At 44.7% G+C, this 23543-nt stretch overlaps 1 protein-coding gene across 1 annotated transcript in view; it reads right to left on the bottom strand.

Annotated features, from left to right (window-relative positions):
- Positions 1–17560, bottom strand: part of LOC115159244 (zinc finger SWIM domain-containing protein 6) — a 46105-nt gene extending 28545 nt beyond the window's left edge. Inside the window, exon 1 of the mRNA XM_029708763.1 lies at positions 17068–17560. Coding sequence (XP_029564623.1) covers positions 17068–17494 — 427 coding nt within the window. The 5' untranslated portion in view covers positions 17495–17560. The remainder of the gene's footprint in view (positions 1–17067) is intronic.
- Between the last annotated feature and the right edge of the window lie 5983 nt (positions 17561–23543).

Below are 23543 nucleotides of genomic sequence, written 5' to 3'. Positions count from 1 at the left end.
TAGGGAGAGGGGGGTAGGGAGAGAGAGAGGGTAGAGAGAGGGGGGTAGGGAGAGAGAGAGGGTAGAGAGAGAGAGTAGGGAGAGAGAGAGAAAGGGTAGAGAGAGGGGGTAGGGAGAGAGAAAGGGTAGAGAGAGAGAGGGTAGGGAGAGAGAGAGGGTAGGGAGAAAGAGAGAGAGGGGGGTAGGGAGAGAGAGAGGGTAGAGAGAGGAGTAGGGAGAGAGAGGGGGTAGGGAGGAGAGAGAGGGGGTAGGGAGAGAGAGAGAGGGTAGAGAGGGTAGAGAGAGCGAGAGAGGGTAGAGAGAGAGAGAGAGGGTAGAGAGAGAGAGGGTAGAGAGAGGAGAGAGAGAGGGTAGAGAGAGAGAGAGAGGGTAGAGAGAGAGAGTAAGGAGAGAGAGAGGGTAGGGAGAGAGAGAGGGTAGGGAGAGAGAGAGGGTAGAGAGAGAGAGTAGGGAGAGAGAGTAGGGAGAGAGAGGGGGTAGGGAGAGAGAGAGGGGGTAGGGAGAGAGAGAGGGTAGAGAGGGTAGAGAGAGAGAGAGAGAGGGTAGAGAGAGAGAGGGGGTAGAGAGAGAGAGGGTTAGAGAGAGAGAGAGGGTAGAGAGAGAGAGAGAGGGTAGAGAGAGAGAGTAAGGAGAGAGAGAGGGTAGGGAGAGAGAGAGGGTAGGGAGAGAGAGAGGGTAGAGAGAGTAGGGAGAGGGTAGAGAGAGTAGGGAGAGAGAGAGGGTAGAGAGAGAGGGGTAGGGAGAGAGAGAGGGTAGGGAGAGAGAGAGAGGGTAAAGAGAGAGGGTAGGGAGAGGGTAGGGAGATGGGGGTAGGGAGAGAGGGTAGGGAGAGAGAGGGTAGGGAGAGAGAGGGTAGGGAGAGAGACTATTGGCACACTGTTACAACACAGTTCATAGCCATAATATGACATTTGAAATGTCTCTATTCCTTTGAAACTTTTGTGAGTGCAATGTTTACTGTTCATTTTTTGATTGTTTATTTCACTTTTGTTTATTATCCATTTCCCTTGCTTTGGCAATGTAAACATACGTTTCCCATGCCAAAACAGCCCTTCAATTGAATTGAGAGAGTGAGAGAGAAATAGAAAGAGAGAGCTGGGAAAAGGCTGCAGGTCTGGGCTCTATAACAGAGATGTGTTTGCTAAACCACTCCAGTGTTGAGCTCTGGGACATGGAGCTCCCACAGCCTCTCAGAGCACAGCGGAGCAGCCTCCCAGAGCACAGCGGAGCAGCCTCCCAGAGCACAGCGGAGCAGCCTCCCAGAGCACAGCGGAGCAGCCTCCCAGAGCACAGCAGAGCAGCCTCTCAGAGCACAGCAGAGCAGCCTCCCAGAGCACAGCAGAGCAGCCTCCCAGAGCACAGCAGAGCAGCCTCCCAGAGCACAGCGGAGCAGCCTCCCAGAGCACAGCGGAGCAGCCTCCCAGAGCACAGCGGAGCAGCCTCTCAGAGCACAGCAGAGCAGCCTCTCAGAGCACAGCAGAGCAGCCTCCCAGAGCACAGCGGAGCAGCCTCCCAGAGCACAGCAGAGCAGCCTCCCAGAGCACAGCAGAGCAGCCTCCCAGGGAGCTAAGTTTGGTCAGCTGTTATAATGGCCAACTGCAGAGAGGGGTCAATGTGTGTCTGAGTGTGCATACGTTACTGTCCATAACCTCAGGTTCTGTCCTAAAGTTGAGAAAAGTGAGGAACACACACACACCACACCAAACACACACGCGCACACACACATCTGCTCCACATTAAATGTAACCTTTTCAACTTCAACAGGTGCTCATAAACAGATAATGGAGAATCCATCCCAGTGGGGGGGTGTGTGTGCATGTGTTGGTCTGTGTGTGTGACGAGGGTAGCACCTGTGGCCTCTTTCCACGATACCACAATCCCACCAGTCAGTTGACACAGAGCACCGGTGTCACGTCATTTCCCTTCCCCCCCGTTTGTTCCTGCCACCATGCAAGCTTCCACATGCATCCTTCAGTGGTAGGGTCTAGCCGTAACAACGGCAAATGTAATAACACCGGTAAGAGTAATAACTTTTCATACTGTAATAACTTTGGGATTTTCTTATGTAATAAACCCAGTAAATGTAATAACACCGGTAAGAGTAATAACTTTCTCTGCTAAATGTAACAAGTTGTTACATTAACCAGTGGTTATTATATTAACTGGTGAGTAACAACTTTTTTCATGAATAATGTAATAATGGCAACAAATCATGCAATAAAAATATATTTTTTTTTTTCTGTATTACTTCGCTCAATTTGATGAACATACACACCCCCCTGCCAATTACAACGCAACAAAACTGATGCACATCGTACATAATCTAGACAATCACAAGCACACATTGATATGCAGTCACACACACACACAAAAAACCTGAATGAATAATAGTGCCCTAGTATTAAAACATGTCATCCGCAACACTTCCCTGCAAACAATAATGACTAGTGAGTTGACGGTTGGTACTGGGGACGTCCCCGGGGACATTTTTACAACGTTCGTGGGCACCTGGATGTTGTGTCTAGTCATGCGTTTGCTTGAGCCTGCCCGGAGTGCCAGACTGATGGCATTTGCACTTTTGGGACTATTCCATGTCCATGTGCAGAGATTTTGGTTATTACATCATCGGTTGTTCTTCATAAAGGAAGTTGCTACTAACCTGATAACCACCAGATAACATAATAAGTTAATTAATAATAATCAAGGCAATTGTTGTGTGTGTGTGTGTGTGTGTATATATATATATATATATATGAGTGTGCACATTTCAATGTGTGCTTGTGAGTGCCTAAATGAGTACTTCTGTATGATGTGCATGCGTTTGATTGTGTTGTAATTGGCAGTGGGTGGCATGTGCATGAAAACATCGATTTCGGTATGCTATTACATGACTGGTTGAAGTCCTTGCGTTTGGTCAGAAAAACGTACTGCGTTTCCGTTCAACATTAGATTGCGTTTACCGGCAGGTTATTACATTCAGCGGGTTTATGAGATAAAACCTGAATAAATAGAAACGTTGTTACAAAGCCTCTTCCTCCTACTTGTCTAACATTACACCAACATCCTGGTACTTACCGCTGGTATCCTGCTGTAGCAGAAACCCCTAACTAAACCGTCTCATGTCTCAACAAGCAGGAAATGAATGAGTAACTTATTTTTATGGCAATGACAAACCCCTACCCACAAGCATATCAGCTTTTGTTGATCTAATGCAAACGCACACAAGGGAGGACCAGAACCGTATGGTACGCGACAGAGACAAAACAGAGAGAGGGCGATAAGCCACACGTGATGACAACACCCTAACACTTCCTCTGTGTCTTTGTCGTGTCATTCCGTGACTCAGATACTCTGACTGCCGTGCGTGTGCGTGCGTGCGTACGTGTGTGTATGTTGTAAGAGTGCGAGCGTGGGTGTGTGTGTGTATTCGTAAGTGATAACTCAGACAGTTTTTACAGTAGTGTTCAGTGGAACAATAACTGCCAGTCAGTCAGATGCCATTATAATGTAACAGAAAGCAGGCGTGGAAACACTATGGCTTTTGAGTATGACTAAGAATAACCGGTTCAACTGTGTGTGTGTGTGTGTGTGTGTGTGTGTGTGACATCAGAACGTTCAATGACACACCCAGAGATAACACTTTCCTAAACCATCATCATGCCCACCCCCACAAATAAACAGGTGGGGGGGGGGTACAATCTGTCACAATTGAAGTGGGTCACATGGTTTCTCAAATTGTACTAACCCCTAAACCATATCACCAGCTCAGCACTTCCCCTCCTTTCTGCTTTACTCAGTTTCGCTTCAGGCTGCTCTGGTTCTTTGATTCCTGCGTTCAGTTGACGGTATGCATTCATGCTAAGGGTGTGTGTGTGCGCGCTCCTAATCTCTAATTTATCCGTCATTAGTCAGACACCGAGAGAAAGAGAGAGACAGAGAGAGACAGAGAGCGACAGAGAGCGACAGAGAGCGACAGAGAGCGACAGAGAGCGACAGAGAGCGACAGAGCGACAGAGAGACAGAGAGAGACAGAGAGAGACAGAGAGAGAGAATGTAAGCCAATCCAGAGAGGGGTCCCAGACGGAAGTGATGCGTTAAAGCAGGATATGACTGCTAATAGGTAACTGGGGGGTTCAGGAGGTCAGTGAGCACACACACACACTGGTGTGTTTGACTAGGTAAAGTCAGCCATCAGGTCTCTCCATAGGCTCAGTAGAAGTGTTCTATAAATAAAGAGCAGGAACAGACGGAGTCATACACAGCCAACACCAGAGTCAAAGTACTGTCCAAACACAGGGTTTCACCCTAGGCACCTACCTAGTACCTACCATCCTCTATGGCCATCCCCTGTCCCTTCCCCAGGATGCTGGCTAAACACACCGGTCATACGACTGACATCCTGACGTGTGACGCACAAAGTGTCCCACACACACACACACAATCATACAGAGAAGGGACACAGGGAGGTAGAGCTCTGGCACCTAAACATGCCAGCGCTGTTTCTATTCCGAGAGAGGAGAGGAGAGCTAGGGATGTGTGCGAAACGAGGGGATGGAAAACCCAGGGTGACATTCTAAAATAGGTGTTGGGTGGATAGAGGTGAGGGGAGAGGGGGACGGAAAGAGGGAGTAGTTGTTTGAGGGTGGTATTTACTCATTCCGCTCCCTCCTCGACACGCACCCCTCTCTCCCCCTCCCTCTCTGCAGTAGTGATAAGGCCATCAGTCTTCATTAGGAAGAGCAGCAGCGGTAACATGTCTGTGATGGATCACTCTGCTAAGCTCCCATTAACAGGTAAGTATTGCTCATAAGCACCTTCTGATTAACAATCAGAGTGAAAGAGAGGGAGAGAGAGAGAGAGAGAGAGAGAGAGAGAGAGAGAGAGAGAGAGAGAGAGAGAGAGAGAGAGGGGAGAGAGAGAGTGGATGCAACACATCTCATTAAAAAGGTAAGTATTGCTCATAGAACCTCTCATCTGCATAGGTATAGAAGGTATTCTGCATCCCAAACTGTAGGGCGAGGGGTAAGGGACGTTGTAATAGTAGCATGTACAAGGTGCAATTTGGAAATGAGGTAGTGCGTCATCAGTTCCTCTTGTCACGTTAGTCATTACATACAGTGGAAAGAAAAAGTATGTAAACCCTTTGGAATTACCTGGATTTCTGCATAAATTGGTCATCAAATTTGATCTGATCTTCATCTAAGTCACAACAATAGACAAACACAGTCTGCTTAAACGAATAACACACAAACAATTATAGGTTTTCATTATTCATCATTCATTATTGTAGGTTATTTTTCTTGTCTATATTGAATACATCATTTAAACATTCACAGCGTAGATTCTTCTCCAAAAGCTAATTGGAGTCAGGAGTCAGCTAACCTGGAGTCCAATCATTGAGACGAGATTGGAGATGTTGGTTAGAGCTGCCTCGCCCTATAAAAACACTCACAAAATTTGAGTCTGGTATTCCCAAGAAGCATTGCCTGATGTGAACCATGCCTAGAACAAAAGAGATCTCAGAAGACCTAAGATTAAGAATTGTTGACTTGCATAAAGCTGGAAAGGATTACAAAAGTATCTCTAAAAGCCTTGATGTTCATCAGTCCACGGTAAAACAAATAGTCTATAAATTGATAAAGTTCAGCACTGTTGCTACTCTCCCTAGGAGTGGCCGTCCTGCAAAGATGACTGCAAGATCACAGCGCAGAATGCTCAATGAGGTTAAGAAGAATCCTAGAGTGTCAGCTAAAAACTTACAGAAATCTCTGGAACATGCCAACATCTCTGTTGACGAGTCTACGATACGTAAAACACTAAACAAGAATGGTGTTCATGGGAGGACACCTCGGAAGAAGCCACTGCTGTCCAAAAGAAACATTGTTGCACGTCTGAAGTTTGCAAAAGAGCATCTGGATGTTCCACAGCGCTACTGGCAAAATATTCTGTGGACAGATGAAACTACATTTGAGTTGTTTGGAAGGAACACACAACACTATGTGTGGACAAAGGCATAGCACACCAACATCAAAACCTCATCCCAACTGTAAAGTATGGTGGAGGGAGCATCATGGTTTGGGGCTGCTTTGCTGCCTCAGTGCCTGGACAGCTTGCTATCATCAACGTTTATCAAGACATTTTGCAGGGGAATGTTAGGCCAATCTGTCCGCCAATTGAAGCTCAACTGAAGTTGGGTGATGCAACAGGAACAACGACCTAAAACGCAGAAGCAAATCAACAACAGAATGGCTTCAACAGAAGAAAATACACCATCTGGAGTCGCCCAGTCAGTCCTGACCTCAACCCAATTGACATGCTGTGGCATGACCTCAAGAGAGCAGCTCACACCAGACATCCCAAGAATATTGCTGAACTGAAACAGTTTTGTAAAGAGGAATGGTCCAAAATTCCTCCTGACCGTTGTGCAGGTCTGATCCTCAACTACAGAAAACGTTTGGTTGAGGTTATTGCTGCCAAAGGACCAGTTATTAAATCCAAGGGTTCACATACTTTTCCCACCCTGCAGTGTGAATGTTTACACGGTGTGTTCAATAAAGACATGAAAACCTATAATTGTTTGTGTGTTATTAGTTTAAGCAAACTGTTTGTCTATTGTTGTGACCTAGATGAAGATCAGATACAATTGTATGACCAATTTATGCAGAAATCCAGGTACTTCCAAAGGGTTCACATACTTTTTCTTACCACTGTACCTTAGAGAGCTATTTATAACTTGTCAGAAATGTCCAGATCAACTAGCCCATATCAGCTAATATTTGTTATTTATTGAGGTTTTTTTAGCCCATAGATACTGTTGTAATTTTTTTGTCACTCAAATATCGCACGAATACACAGACGTGGCAAAATGTATAGAATGTAACATTCTCTCCACCAACAAGGGGGCTGTGAACAGTTTGTGTCATGTGTGAACAGTGCTTGTGCCCATAAAAATACACGTGGGATGTTCCCCAATGCTGGAAGGGGGGGGGGACCCCGATGACAAACTTTTGGAAACCCTGTTCTGGAATAGCATCATGCATGGTGTGCTTGGAATGTTGCAGGCAGGCAGGTAGTTGTTGGCCCAGATCGGGGTTCTAGTTCCAGAGTCCCAGAGTTCCATGCTGCCAGAGTTGGTTGGGTGTTGCGTTTGTTGTTCTTTGGAGACCATTCCATGGGGCCCAGTATTCCCATGATGCTTTAGGAGCGGCAGGCTTTGACTTGCTCAGCGCTCTGTTGGGAACAAATAATCCTCTACAGACACACATTCCCTTTAAGGGAGGCCACTGGCTGACAGTGTGTTTACTAGTTGTCAGTAGCAGCACCCGTGTGTGTGTGTGTGTGTGTGTGTGTGTGTGTGTGTGTGTGTGTGTGTGTGTGTGTGTGTGTGTGTGTGTGTGTGTGTGTGTAATAATGGGGTAATAGATGGGGTCTGTACATCTGATAAGAAGAGAGAGATAAAGTCTAGACTGGGGTACATCTGCTTTCCCCTCTCCCATCCTCCCCTCTGATGAAGGTTAATGATGGACAGAGATATGGTGGAGGAATACAGATCAGGTTGAGAGGGATGGAGAGATAGAGAGGCAAACAAACCTTCAGGTCTATGGGATTAATCAAATAGTAGCCTAACAAAAGAGAAAAACCCCTACCACACACACACAGCTAAAACACACATACACACACCTGCTGACTGCAGAGACAAACATTAACCTACCATTATGCAGTGTGTGTGTGTGTGTTTGCTTTCACTCTCATCTGTACTTTTCCTCCTGAATCCAGGACGCAGGGTGTAAATTGTGTTGTTTGGGAATTTCAGCCACATTCCATGCAGAGTCTGACACGGAGATGGAAAATACCTAGGCAGAACTCCAAAACTCAGAACGAAACAACAGGAAAAGTAGACAGGATTTACACACGGGACACAATACCAGAGGAAAGATTTCACCTCTACCTCTATTCAACAAAATAAGATGGCGCCTCACCTCCGGCTCCTACAAAACATTGCAGGTTTCTACTTTTTCTAGTGTTGATCTACATGTTCTTACTCAGTTTGTTTTTGTGCATTACTTCATACACCCAGGTAGAACTATTGGAATATGCATCACTGGGTGCTACGGTCTACCCGACCTTCCCAGAGACGGCGGAACAATGGTCTAGCTGCTTTGGTGGGGCGCAGGGATGCCTGGTGGTCCTACTGGATAAGGAAACGAAGACAGCGACGGGGGGGGGGGTGAGGTCTTAGTGAGGTTGAAATGCCGGGCGACCCGTCCTCCATTACCGAGCACACTACTCGCAAATGTTCAATCATCAGTGAATAAACTTGACGTACTTCCAGAGGGACATAGAAATCTGCAACACACTGTTTTTCTGAAACGTGGCTTTCCTCCGACATCCAAAACGGATTACATACAACTAGCGGGTTTTACAGTTCATCGAGATGATAGGAAGAGGGTTCTCTCTGTCCAGAATAATGGCGGAGGGCTCTGCTTTATGACCAATAACAAGTGGGGCGACGGTGGAAACGTACAGGAACCTGCAAGCTTCTGCTCTCCCGACTTGGAATACTTGGTCATCAAATGTCGCCCTTTTTGCCTTCCGAGAGAGTTCTCAGGGATTATCTCCACGGCTGTGTACATCCCGCTCCAAGATCTTCATTGGACCCTGAACAAACTGTCGCGGGGGACTTCAACAAAAGTCATTTGAGAACCTTGCCGCAGAATTACCATCAACGCATTGACTGTCCAACTCGTGGCGATTCTACACCGTACAACTGCCACACGCCTTTTCGACACGGTTATAAACGCCATCTCCCGTCCTCCTTTCAGCAAATCTGACCATGACTCAATTTTGCTCCTCCCCGACGATAAACAAAAGACTCAAGGAGGGAAGTTCCGGTGGTCAGGTCTGTACAACGCTGGTCTGACCAATTAGAATCCATGCTCCAAGACTGTTTTGATCACGTGAGCTAGAATATGTTCCAGGTCGCCTCTGGGGATAACATCAGTGAATACACCAACCCAGTTACCGGATTCATTAAATAAAATGCATAGATGACGTGATACCGACAGTGTCTTTCAAAAGATACCCGAATCAAAAACCGTGGATTGATGGCAACCTTGTCAGGAAACTGAAGGAGAGAGATGCTGCTTATAAACACAGCAAGCTGACCAGGGACAATTGTATGGTTAAACAGTACAAATACGACCTACGCAGATCGATCAAGATGGCGAGACACAAGTATAAGGACAAAGGGGACGAGCAATTCAGAGGGATGGATACGAGGCATATGTGGCAGGGGCTTCTAACAATCACAGATTACAAAAAGAAAGCCAGTCACGCCGGACACCAACGCCACCCTACCGAACAAGCTAAACACCTTTTTAATCACGCTTCAAGCAAAACGACTGAGCTGCCGAGGAAAGCCCCTGAAGACAACGAGGGCTACGTGCTTACGTTCTCCACGAAGGACGTATGTAAGTCATTCAAACGTGTTAAGCTTCGCAAGGCAGCTGGCCCAGACGGCACCCCTGGCCGCGCCCTCTGAGCATGTGCAGGCCGGGTAGCTGTTGTGTTTTTGGACATTTTCAATCTCTCTCTAGCTCAGGTCGTTATCCCGACCTGCTCCACTATCATCCCAGTGCCCAAGAAAGGGAAAGTAACTGAACTGAATGACTACCGCCCCGTAGCACTCACTTCTGTCATCATGAAGTGCTTCGAGAGGCCAGTCAAAGACCACATCACTTCCTCCGTCCTCAACACACTCGACCCTCTCCAATTCGCTCACCTGTACTTCCTGTATACCCTTGACTGTTTGGTCTCTTCCAACTCCATCGTCAAGTTTGCTGACGACAAGACAGTAGTAGGCCTGATTACCAACTACGACGAGGCCGACGGGGAGGAGGTAGGCACTCTGACGGTGTGGTGCCGGGTAAACGACCTCCCCTTCAACATCAGCAAAACAAAAGGAGCCGATTGTGGAGTTCAGGAGGTACCAGGCTAGTAACCATCCTCATCGATGGGTCCGCCAGGTAGACGCATCTGAGGAGCTGAAATGGTCAAACCACATGCCCAAACCCCAATGGACATTTACATTTATCATTGTCACAGTTGTAAACATGTATATACTATTATTATTATAATTTTTTGTTTATGTTTAATTCACACCTACACTGTTGGAGCTCAGATTTCACTGTACACAGCAACTACAGCTCTGTGCATGTGACTAAATAAAAATCTATCATGGCAACCTCTCTTCCTCCCCCTCTCCTTTCTATATACCTCTTTTCCCACTCGCTTTTACTGTAATCCCTCCCTTTCATTGGCCTCTCTCTCTCTTTCATCCTCCCACTTGAACTAGCACTACTGTAGAACCACTACAATCCTAGCACATGGAGTATTTTCTTTGCCACAATCTTATGAAATATTGACCTATCTAAGAGATGCCTAAATAGGTCTACATCTCCACCTCTGCCTGTTGGTAATGTATTTCAGACTAACTTGGAGGTCTCGAAAATGCTTCATGTTTATGTAGGTTGTCCAGATGTATACTTTTCTGCTATAATGTGAGTGATGCCCTTTCTGTGTGGTGTATTTATGCCTCGGTTCACTGCCTATTCCTACTGCAGCTTCAATACAAATTGATCATATGAGGCACAAACAAAGAGTCTCCATTTGCTCTGTCTGTGTGTGTGTGTGTCTGTGTGTTCGGGATGTGCTCCAGAACATTGATTGGGCAGATAATTATAGCCAGCATTAAATCGGTGCATATACTGTATCTGGTAGGGCCTCGGGGTTCACGTGCACTGCAGTGTGTGAATGTAGGTGTGTGTGTGTGTGTGTGTGTGTGTGTGTGTGTGTGTGTGTGTGAGAGAGAGGGGAAATGTGTGTATATCACTACTACCATTCTGGTCTTCTGAAACCGTATCCAAACAATAGCCTCAGTAAACAAGTCTGTCTAGACAATCTGCATTATCCGATCTACATTCTCTTCTGTGTACACTATTCTCTAGTCTCCATTCTATTCAGTGTACACTATTCTCTAGTATCCATTATGTTATGTACATTCTATTCAGTGTACACTATTCTCTAGTCTCCATTCTATTCAGTGTACACTATTCTCTAGTCTCCATTCTGTTATGTACATTCTATTCAGTGTACACTATTCTCTAGTCTCCATTCTATTCAGTGTACACTATTCTCTAGTCTCCATTCTATTCAGTGTACACTATTCTCTAGTCTCCATTCTGTTATGTACATTCTATTCAGTGTATTCTATTGTGTGTTCAACGCCATCATTTCAAAATCAAACTCCCCCTCTACCACAGTGGAATTCACCAACAGGCTGGGCCACATCTCTCACATAACAATCAGACACACACTACAAAAGCCTAGCCAGCCTCCCCCACTCATACCGTACATATCCCCATAAGGCATTGTCTGGTGTGTGAGCCATAACCGGCTGCATCGAACTCTGCCATATGTACAGATGTGTGTTATATAGATTCCATATGACACTTTGCCATGCCACACTTCAAAGCACTTTGGGTTGGGGGTCAGGGAGCACTTGGGTTGGGGGTCAGGGAGCGTGTGTGTGTGTGCAGACCTCTAACTGAGGTACTTAGCTGCTAATGAGTGTGAACAGGAGCAGCCATAATGATAGGAAGGGAAAGGTCAACACTGGTCTGACTGAGACACAATGGAGGATATGAACGTGTCATTATTAAACAATGTGACATTGTTCTACCGTTATAGCATTATTACTCTGAACACTGGTCTGGCAGCTAGAGATCATATCAAGCCTGTTCTGCCATCCTGGTCTTCCTTTGCTACTATCCTCGTCTGGATCAAAACGTTAGCCTTCTGGCACACTGAACATTGGCCTTCTGGCACACTACAATGAACATAGGGTTCTGTGTGACAGTAGCAAAATGGCGTTCTAAATAAATGCATGGGATAAAGGCTGATCTGTGCACAAATCAGATCACCACACATTCCAAAAAAAAGGCATCCTTTAGGGCAGGCTACAAGTCTTAGGTCCAGAAGGAGCCGTCAGAGGTACTTTCGAGAGGAATAAGGAAGGTAGCTGTAGGAGCTCCAATCTAAACGAGTGTACCGCGCTGTAGTCTGGTTGTAGTTAGATGTAGCGGGGGGACATCGATGCCCTGTGTGAGAGTCTGTGGTCTGAAGGCGCGAGGTGAGATTTCACTGTGGGGTGACACTCTGCCATCCCCACGCCAGGACCAGACCACAGCTCCCAGCTCTAACCACTGACCAACAGGATGCACTGAAGCCTCACATGTCAGGATGAGAAGGAAGAATGAGGAAGGCTAGGTCTATCTATATCCGCACCAGTGTGCCTTCCTCTTTCCCATGTCTACGAAACGTCAGAGGACTACCAGCTATAACAGCTCCGGCTTTGATACCGAGTTCCCCCTAAGTATGCCCTTCATACCTTGCCTGTCCTCTCCTCCCCTCAGCCCAGTGCCCCTACACCATCTACAGCAACAGGGCCATGCCAGATTTAAGTGCCAAGTATTAAATTCTGCACTTCTGTGTACGAAATGTCAGAAATGTCCACGCAATGTCAGAAATGTCCACGCATGCCTATCCTGGGCCTTCTGGAGGGGTAACGCACTGGGTTAGTCGGGGTAGAGACGGGGTAGAGTCAGGGTAGAGCCGGCACACACACACACACACACACACGCACACACACACACACACACACACGCACACACACTCCTTTTAAATGAAGCCACGTCTTCCTCACGGTGAAGCGCTGTAATATAATATTGAATGAGTGATGATAACCTCAGTAATCTCAGTGATGTTTTTATGAAGTTAGCCTGGGGTGAACGGAACAGAAAGTAGCCGTAGGCCTGAATAAATGAGATGTACAGAATAGAAGCTCTAAATAAAGAAGTATCTAACAGAAACACACAAGACAGAGTGGTTTTATTATGAGTCGCCAAACGCACTATTCTTAGCTTGGTGAAGCAGGGAAGGACAGTAGGAGCGGCTCAGCTGACTCATTTATCTCACACACACACCCTTAGCGTCCTCTCCAACTGTACGGACCTGAAAAGAGTTGACGGGTCAGAGCAGCACGGAGGGGGCCCATCATGCCTTTCACCGGCTCATCTCTCTCAGATCAGTACAGAAGAAGGGCGGGAGACAGAAATGAAGTCACTTCCGAGGACAGAGAAACAACCAGGCAGTTAAGTTCAGGCCTGTAGACCTTGGCCCTGATATGTGGATTCTGGCATCTCTGGGTCTTAAAATGGCAGTGTGCTATGCTGCCATGCATGACTAGCGGTGCGTAGGGCCCGCGTGGTTATAATGAGCTCAGCCCACTGACGGAGCAAAATGTAAATGCTGCTGGAGTTTACACAAAAAACACACACCAAAAAAAAAAAAACAGGCCCAGCTCCCTGTCTGTTGATAGGCTGGGTCTACATCACTGGCATATCTTATGTCAGACGGTCTTAATGCCAATCATTTCTGGATGAAGTTGCAACCACAACGTTCCCCTTCCTGGCAGTGTCATATCGTCAGAGGCAACGTTGTCACGCGCGTCGTCATGTAGTGCTTGTGTCTTTATCTAGCAACATATTCCTCTGTAATGTCTGGTCATGTTAAATGTCCAAACTGTCCCATCAACACTATAGATACTGATCAATGAAGAACTGAGAGCGAGACACAGGTACACGCACTTCCCGCTAGCCTACAATCTGTCAACCCAAATTCACACCGACTTTGCTAAGTAGAGAGTAAAACTTCTCTCTAAAAACCTCTCTAGAATGTGATAATCATAACCAGAAGACGACAACCCCCAAACACACGCCATAACATCTCACTCAAATCCCCCAATGTTCTGACTCAGCAGTAGATGAGTAAGGAGTGGGGGAGGAGCTACAGGCCATATTTCCCATCAATAAGACAGACACTCACAGCTAATAGGATCAGTGTTGACAAACCCTGGCCTCCTAGAACAGATGGAAACAGACAGAGAGAGAGAGAGAGCGGGAGACAGAGAGCAAGACGGGGTAATCGAGGTAAAGGAGAGGGGGAGGGGTTTAACTTGACCCTGTGGGGTGTTGTGGGAGGGGCGTAAGAGCTGCTTTACAAGCTGGATAAATGTTGACGAGACATACGCTAAGAGAGGTGGCCAGGATAATGTATTTATAAAAACGGGATAATGAATATTAACGTCTAATAACGAGGTTATAAATGTATGATAAATGATATACACCACAGACATTAATAATGTTTAATAATGTATTTGTGAATAGAAAGACATTGGTGTATTACACGTTTATAATATTTATAACCCGTTATTGGAGGATGACAAGATAATGCATAATAATAACCTTGTAGGCCTGTATGAATTCATCGGTTATCAGTAGGCTAATAGTTCTCTCTTTATATCCTTTCTTTTCCGTCCACTTTTCTATTCTAGATCCGTCTTATCACTGTACTGTGTGTCACATGCCTATATGGGAATGGCCTCTGGTTGGCCTGCACGTGCTTGCATAGCGAACACACAGACACACGTGTATTCATTCACACAGACTGCAACGTGTCGGTGTTCATAGACTGCTAACAGCAGTGATAGATCTCTGAGAGAGAGAGAAGCGCTGGGCAGCCATATCCTGTCGGGTGTGTGTGTGGTGTGTGTGCGCGCGCGTCTAGGCAATCATGTTCATGACATGTTTACTATGGGTTGGCTATCAGATAAGCAGCTTTCCAATCAGCAGGACCTGAGCAGGCTAGATAGGTAGAGCCTCTCCTACGGCCTTGGGATGAACCATACTGCCTGGGACACCTGACAGCGACCGTCAGGGTGTTCAGCGGAGTCATATATACCATAGAATGCAGTATGTCCTTTTTTCATCCAAAACCATGTTAAGGAATATGATTCTGTCTGTCAATAATGTAATAATAATAATAATAATAATAATAAGGTTGTTAAGCAGGCAGTTAACCTCCACATATACTGTGTGTGTATGTGTGTTTCCTGTGTAGAGAGGTTGTGTACTGTATATTATACTGTACATATGGATGTGTGCCAAACAGATGTGTAACTGATCTTCTCTCCCAGGTCTGATCACAGTGACCCAGTATTTTCTTCTCTCCTTCCCTCGCTTCTCTCCTTCCCTAGCTGCAGCCCGCGAGGGAAGATTGCATCTTTTATTTATCACTTCTTGGCACAATTTCTGCTGTCATTCTCCATTGCTAGCATGCAGATTGAGCACGGTGTGCCATATTGTGCACGCTCACACGCAGAATATGTTTAGGTTAACTGCCTGCTTAACCACCATATTATTATTACATTGTTGACAGGCAAAATCATATTCCTGAACGTGGTTTTGGATGAAAGAAAATGACATATTGCATTCTATTGTGTATATATACACACACCTTATTCTTTCTTCCCCAATAGAGAGTAGAGAGACTAGAGTACATACTGTAGCTGTGCTTTGCCTATTTATTCATTTGTATTTTATTTAGCGTGTATACTAGACAAAGACACAGGCCTGCCTGGGCCTATAGTATGTGTTATATAGTCAGCAGCCTGGCGCCCTGTTGGCACTGTGGCTAGGGCACAAAGCCCAGCCAAGCCACTGCGACACGTTCAGAGGGAGGAGGGGACAGGGAGGGATGGATGGCCATGCAGAAAATTACGTTTGCAGATTGCATTACAATTCAGATTAACCACGTAGAGTAATGGGATTAGAACGCTGAACGCTTTCCCAGGGCGGGGACGGAGAAGCCCTAATGAACTAACTAAGGTGGCATATGAGTTGGAATACAGAGGGAGCCCAGCAGGTAGCTCACCGTCAGGCAGGGGGTAAAATACATGGCCATGCGTTCATTTGAGTATATAGGCTACGTTTTGGTAGGTTGGGCCTGCTGGTGATTATTACAATTACGTGTGTCAGTGATTTCCTGGCTTCAGAACATTTAGTAAAACAACAGTGAAAGAAAGAAACACACTTGACCCAATTAGCTGCTAATGTGGGCATATCAAAGTCCATTTAAAAATAGTCTATGTGGCTTTAAATCGCCATTCCTCCCACCCTTTTCCCAAATATTTTATTTTTAACAAGCAATGAAAATAAATTAAAAGGCGCTTTTGTTGTTTGCACTTCCCTTTGGAGGGTGACAGGAAGCTGAAAAGACACAAATGAACATGAAAATGGGAACAAAGTACCAAGGCTTTCATTCGGAATGCCTCACGGCTGTTTGATATGCGCACTGGGTAAATACGACACTCAGTCAAGGCTGTGTTACGAAGACATGAAATACTGCTATTTCGCAGCTACTCAAATAGAAAATGCTTTGAATGCACGACAGACTGCCGTGTTATTGTTTTACCGAACATATTTCTAGTTAGGAAATAGGTTGGCATATATGTAGAAAGAACTGTCAATTCAGCTGAGAGCTCTATGTTCTAGCTGGCTGAGCCAGAAAACCTCCCCCATGCCTTTCACTTCGGAAAATAAACACAAGTCGACAAGGCTCAGCCCTGAAAGTCTTCTCGACACACAGTGCCCAGAAAAGCATCGCCCCTTTCAGTTGAAAGCATATAAAAATACTATTTGAGGCTGGCTAAATGCATATATGAACCAACTGTTCGAATGCGAGCCAAGTATATGGGCACATTTATTAAATCCCACCGTTCACTTCCGTAATGGTTCTTTTTCACCCAAGCAACAACAACAAAAAATCCCGTCATGCATAAGCAAAACACATGTATTATGCTACATAGACATTTGGGATAAATGTATCGGCATAGAACATAGACAACTGTGCATAAGCTAATAATAGCTATTTCTATTGTTAGAGGAATATATTTTGGTTTTAGTAAAAAAAAAAGGAGCCTCGCCAACGTCTCCGCGATGTAAAAGCCCCCTTTGTCGCCTCATTCAATCCTTTGTTGAAACCTAATTCAACACACTTCCTTTTTCATTTCTTGGTGCTTTTGAAAAATATTTCAAACTCTGGTTGTTTGCCATAAACTCAATAAATAAAATAACGTTATTTTTCATACGCTTGGGTCCATCCACTCACCGACTTGCAATACGTTGTCCACACAGCCGCTCTCCAACAGAGCGATACCTCGTCTGAAAGGCAGCCGCGTCTCATCGCTATTTTCCCCGCTAGTTCCACTCTCCTCCCCCCCCGTATTGAACGAAGAATACATGCAGATCTCCCGTTCACTCCTGGGGAACGACCAGTAAACGATCCTTCTCTGTACAGGCTCCGGGATCCGTTCGAAGCGCTCCTCTACCCGTTGAAACGGCCACTTCTCGGCCACTTTCCGGGCCGAGATATCCAACAGAGACTCCGGACTCAGGGTTTTGCTCGACCCACCTTGGGCCGTACCCGAACCGCCACATAACGTACCCCCGGCCCGTTGTCCCTGTCTACAATTCGTATTATAACCCGGTCTACAGCAGAGCCGTTTGGCTGGGGGCTGCTGAACGCGCTCCGCCATGATAGCACTGCTTTAACATCAACGGCGGAAGTGAACCTACCATATAAACGGGATAAGGAAGGGAAAATGTTACACTCGAATCGATTGTTTGCCGTTTATGGGCAAATGAACCTTATTTGGGCATGATGGGCGGTCCTTGAACAGTGTTGTCAAATCCTCTTTGTGTTGACAAATGTAGAAAGGGGCGGGCCTATCCTGTTCTAAAAAAAGGAATGAAACGCGGAATTCCCGAACGTCGGCAAATCCTTTGTGAGGCGGACGGCTCGAAGAGGGGCCGGGAAAACGTTGTTTTTTCGTTCAGGATTTAAAGGCGGTGTAGTGAAATTGGTTGGCGTCCACGGATATTTCCCTCGTGATTGACGGACGGAGAAGGCATTCGCGGCCGCAAAACACGACAAAACGGAGGTGAAGGGGGGGGTTTAAAGCGGGTGAATCTGTTGGGTGAAGACGGTGATTGTAACTGTCAGTTGGCCAGGCCTCGTGGAGAGGGGGCGGGCGTGCTGGAACACAAGAGACGCCCTCTGTGACGTAGGCTACAGTTCCAAAGGAATGTGGTTATCAGGCCTGAAGGCTGGAAAGGAGACGTTCCTTGTTGGGAAACAAAAGCTGGGTATTTGGATCATGGCACAGCTGATGGGGTCTCTCTCTCCTTTAACCATAACGCATGTTTCTGGGGGAAAAGACTGGATCTTGGCCACTTGACAAGATTTATAACAGCCTAATTATTAGTGGAGACACCTATATAATTACCCTGTAAAGTAGTCCTAGCCTTTTGCCTAGGCTACAATATATCACACATTGATTCTGGAACATGTTTTTGGCCTGTTATCAGTGTATGGGAAATAACAAAAGGGAAAGGTGAAGAGGGGGAGAGAGGGAAAGTGAGAGAAATTAAAAAGAGGGAAAGGGAGAATGAGTGTGCAGAGAGGGGACATGGAAAGATGGAAAGGTAGAGAGAGAGAGAAAGAAGCATGAAAAGAGGGAAGGGTAGAGTGAGAGAGAGATGCAGAGCGGGGTTAATCTAATCTGGTGTGGGAGTGAGTCTCAGTGGTGTTCAGTAAAACCCTGCAACCAGGAGCTAGGCTTAATTGATTAGAAAATGTGATGTAACTAATTGCAACTGAAATAGGGAGTGTTGAAATCTTTGGACAATCAATGCAATGTCATTCGGTGCATCAGATTTAGACAAGTCTATTTTTCAGGTTTATTTAAGGTTATCTGTAGGTTATTTACTGTATGTTTCACAATGAATATTGACCAATGTGCATATCAAGACAAGAGAATTCAGCTCTTTCTCCCTCTATCTTAGATCTTATTTCATTCTCTATGGTTTATTTTCAAATGTTTTGTTATTTTAATAGTATTATTCCAATCGACAGCAATGTTACACAAGGACAGATCCCCATGTTACCATTTCTCCCCTTACTGAGATGAGTAATTACACAGGAACAAGACAGACCAAGTCCCCCAGCTGCTGTCACTGGGCCTTAACAGACAGCCCTGTCCTGCCTCTCTACTCCTCTGAAGGCAGGCAGGAATCGACGGTGCAAAAGAGGTCATTTCTCATGGTTAACCTGCAGAAATGCCAAGGCATCTCCCAGTGTGATTCACGGCTCGATAGAGTGTGGAGAGAGCCAGGGGGAACCCAGAAGTGTCCTTCTGTTTTGTCCCCAGGGGAGAAATAAAGTTGTGTTGTACTGAATTGTTTGTGTGTTGGTGACACGGGTCAGCCAAGTGAAAGCCATACAGCAAAAACATTTTAACAAGGGGGACAGCGCGTGCATGTGTGTGTGGTTTTGGATATTTAGAAAAGTGTGTGTGTGCATGTGTGTGCTTGGGTCCAACTCGGGCCTCATAAACACCACCATGCGGCTTACTGCTGCCCTAATCAGGGTAATTGATCAAAGGATCCGAGTATTTCCAGCCAAAACAAGCTCATCTGATCTGACAAGTCCTGAAAGCATTTAAATGAAGCAACAGAGAACGTCCTTCGAGCTGGCCACTGATGTGTTGGCATACCTCTGATCATAGCCGCGGGAAGTAGTTTGGGGGTGGGGGTGCTGCAAAAAAAATGAGGAAAAATAATGCCCCCAATGAAGACGTCTATATTGGTCTTCTAATGCAGGACTAGTAATGGCTATAATGCACTATTTTTTGTGAAAAAATGTAAACTAAATATATTTGAGTGTTTACCAGTATTTGTAACTTGAGTCTGATAATTATCTGTACAAAAAAAGTTCATCTGATAATACATAAATACTTGCTTGATATGTTTTCCAGTTTCTTGAAATACTTTGAAAATGTAACTTATTTCTTTGTGAAAACTGAAAAGTCTATTCTTCTTCCATTTTAGTAGACGCTCTTATCCAGAGCTACTTACAGTAGGGAGTGCATACATTTTCATACTGGTCCCCTGTGGGAATTGAACCCACAACCCTGGCATTGCAAGCGCCGTGCTCTACCAACTGAGTCACATCATCACATCATCACAAACCACTTGATGTCTCAATGTACTCAATGACTTTATTGGTCATTGTTTTTCTTCAGGGTGATGGAAAGTCTACGAAGGCACAAACCTAGATGACCAGCCTATGTACAATACAGTAATGCACATTTTCATTAAGTGTTGTTTTAAGGACGGGTAAATTACTACTGCACAAAAAGTGGTGGTTTTCCATGTTATTTGATCAAGAAAAATATTTAATTTGATGTGGATGTTTTGTGTCTGCCCATAACTTTGCATCTTTAAATGTTTGAGGACAGGGTTTTGTTCTTTCTGGATTCCATTAGAATGACAATAACAGAGAAATGGACAGGCAGGGCCGTCCTTGGCGTTTTTCCGCCATATGCCAGACCATAAGATTCTGCCCCTGCAAATAGTCCCAGTAAGCAAAATGACTTTAAAAAATAAGTCTAAAATACTTATTTTCCAGACGTTGAAGTTAGGTTCAATTTAGGTTCTGAATGAAAGGTGCTTTTGCACTACTTTTGTGTTATTTAATACATTTTTGGTTTTTATTCCGATTTTTCAGGGAGGGCTGCAGCACCCCTCAGCACCCCTACTTCCCGTAGCTATGCCTCTGATCAGCTTAGTGTGTTTGATTTCTTCATTGTGAGACAGGCAGCCATTAACTAGACTGTTTGTTTACAGTCCCTACTCCGGCTTTTCTGTGTCATCGGCCATTTTGATTCTCTGTTTTGACTTTACAGTTTTATTTCAGCTCTGCTGGTACTTACTTCAAATAATTTAGTATACCTGGCACAAAATGGTGCATAGTGATGTTTATACAGTAGTTATTATCATCATCAATGCCCACAGAGCTAGCCTTGTGCTGTGTTGGTGTTGGCATACCTCTGTATGTTTCTTCTCTTATCAGCTTAGTTTTTTTCTCATAAGTCTACCATCGGCTACAATAAAACCCTTCAAAATTCTTATGTTCCATCTAATGATTTTCCTCTCATATATCTTAACATCCACTTACAGTTACATTACCGTCTGCCAATGCTTGCACACAGCAGTTTCTCCATGCTGGGTGAGTGATATGAGCCTGGTGTCTGAATATTTTCCCATTGTCTCATCTCACCCTGCAGTGACAGGCAGACACAGCCAGGCAGGCTCTGGGATGACTGAGCCTATTCTCTCAGCATGGGTTGGAGCAGTGGGGGTGCTGGGGAGAAATATACAGTGATCCACACACACAGAAATGCACGTGCGCACAGACACATGCAAACACACACACACCTTATAATAAATGCAGAAATACACATATTACGGGCATCTTTTCTCAGAAATACAGCCGTTCATGTCTTAAATATGATTCTGTATTTTCATGTCATTGTACAAGTCTCTCAATTTAAATTTTAATAACTAATTATGGAAATGTGGTCCTTACAATCTTTTTTTCCACCCTGTATCTTTTCATCAGGCTGAAATCCCATTGAATAAACCATGCCCTGTCCTCTCTTTCTCCCTCCAAGAATCTCACATGCAATGAGAACATGGCTGACATGAATATGGAAATACTGCATAAAATCGAAATATATATATATTAAGTTCTAGTCTAAACTTTGGAGACACCTACTCATTCAAGGCTTTTTCTTTATTTTTACTATTTTCTACATTGTAGAATAATAGTGAAGACATCAAAACTATGAAATAACACATATGGAATTATGTAGTAACCAAAAAAGTGTTAAAGAAATCAAAATATATTTTATATTTGAGATTCTTCAAAGTAGCCATCCTTTACCTTAATGACAGCTTTGCACACTCTTGGCATTCTCTCAACCAGCTTCATGAGGTAGTCACCTGGAATGCTTTTAAATTAACATTAAAAGTTAAAAGTTCATTTATGGAATTTCTTTCCTTCTTAATGCGTTTGAGCCAATCAGTTGTGTTGTGACAAGGTAGGGGCAGTATACAGAAGATAGCCCTATTTGGTAAAATACCAAGTTCATATTATGGCAAGAACAGCTCAAATAAGCAAAGAGAAATGACAGTCCATCATTACTTTAAGACATGAAGGTCAGTCAATCCAGAACATTTCAAGACCTTTGAAAGTTTCTTCAAGTGCAGTCGCAAAAACCATCAAGCGCTATGATGAAACTGGCTCTCATGAGGACCGCCACAGGAAAGGAAGACCCAGAGTTACCTTTGCTGCAGAGGATAAGTTCATTAGAGTTAACTGCACCTCAGATTGTAGCCCAAATAAATGCTTCACTGAGTTCAAGTAACAGACACATCTCAACATCAATTGTTCAGAGGAGACTGCGTGAATCAGGTGGTAGACTGCGTGAATCATGGTAGAATTGCTGCAAAGAAACCACGACTAAAGGAAACCAATAAGAAGAAGAGACTTGCTTGGGCCAAGAAACACGAGCAATGGACATTAGACCAGGGGAAATCTGTCTTTTGGTCTGATCCGCGGTGTCTTTGTGAGACGCAGGTGTAGGTGAATGGATGATCTCTGCATGTGTGGTTCCCACCGTGAAACATGGAGGAGGAGGTGTTTGGGTGCTTTGCTGGTGACACTATCTGTGATTTATTTAGAATTCAAGGCACACTTAACCAGCATGGCTACTACAACATTCTGCAGCGATACACCATCCCATCTGGTTTGTGCTTAGTGGGACTATCATTTGTTTTTCAACATGACAATGACCCAACACACCTCCAGGCTCTGGAAGGGCTATTTGACCAAGAAGGAGAGTGATGGAGTGCTGCATCAGATGACCTGGCCTCCACAATCACCCGACCTCAATTGAGATGGTTTGGGATGAGATGGTTTGGGATGAGTTGGACCGCAGAGTGGAGGAAAAGCAGCCAACAAGTGCTCAGCATATGTGGGATCTCCTTCAAGACTGTTGGAAAAGCATTCCAGGTGAAGCTGGTTGAGAGAATGCTGTCATCAAAGCGAAGGGTGGCTACTTTGAAGAATCTAAAATATAGTTTGATTTGTTTACACTTTTTTGGTTACTAGATGATTCCATATGTGTCATTTCATAGTTTTGATGTCTTCACTCTTATTCTACAATGTAGAAAATAGTAAAAATAAAGAAAAAGCCTTGAACGAGTAGGTGTGTCCAAATATTTGACTGGTTCTAGTTCTAGTCCTATGACTTCGACTGACTTCATTATAGGTAGATTCCTATTCCTACCTGACACTGTTGCCCCTTATATATATACAGTATTTTCCAAAGAGCATATCAGTATTTTAAGCTTATTCAGTCATCAAGGATCCTTTCAAAGCTACATTAGAGATTTTTTCAATCACTTTGGTGCTATTCTCTCAAATATCTGGTGAATTTCAAAAACCCCAATGCAGCAAGTCTCATATTCAAAGCGTTTTATTGTGCATTTCTTTAGTTTGAAGACATTTTCACCACACAACCATTGATTAAAAATATAAGTTTAGAGTGAAATGTCATGAGATCATTGATTTAATCACCAAATATTTTCAATTTAGTTATTTTAACAACCAGTTAACCCAATCGCAAAACAATACAAGATACATGTCGAGAGTTTGGGACTCTAAGGTTCTATCAGCAC

This window comes from Salmo trutta, chromosome 23 (assembly GCF_901001165.1).
Source record: "Salmo trutta chromosome 23, fSalTru1.1, whole genome shotgun sequence".
Taxonomy (NCBI): Eukaryota; Metazoa; Chordata; class Actinopteri; order Salmoniformes; family Salmonidae; genus Salmo; species Salmo trutta.
The sequence above is the reverse complement of the archived record's forward strand: the minus strand, read 5'-3'. Positions and strand labels throughout refer to the sequence as shown.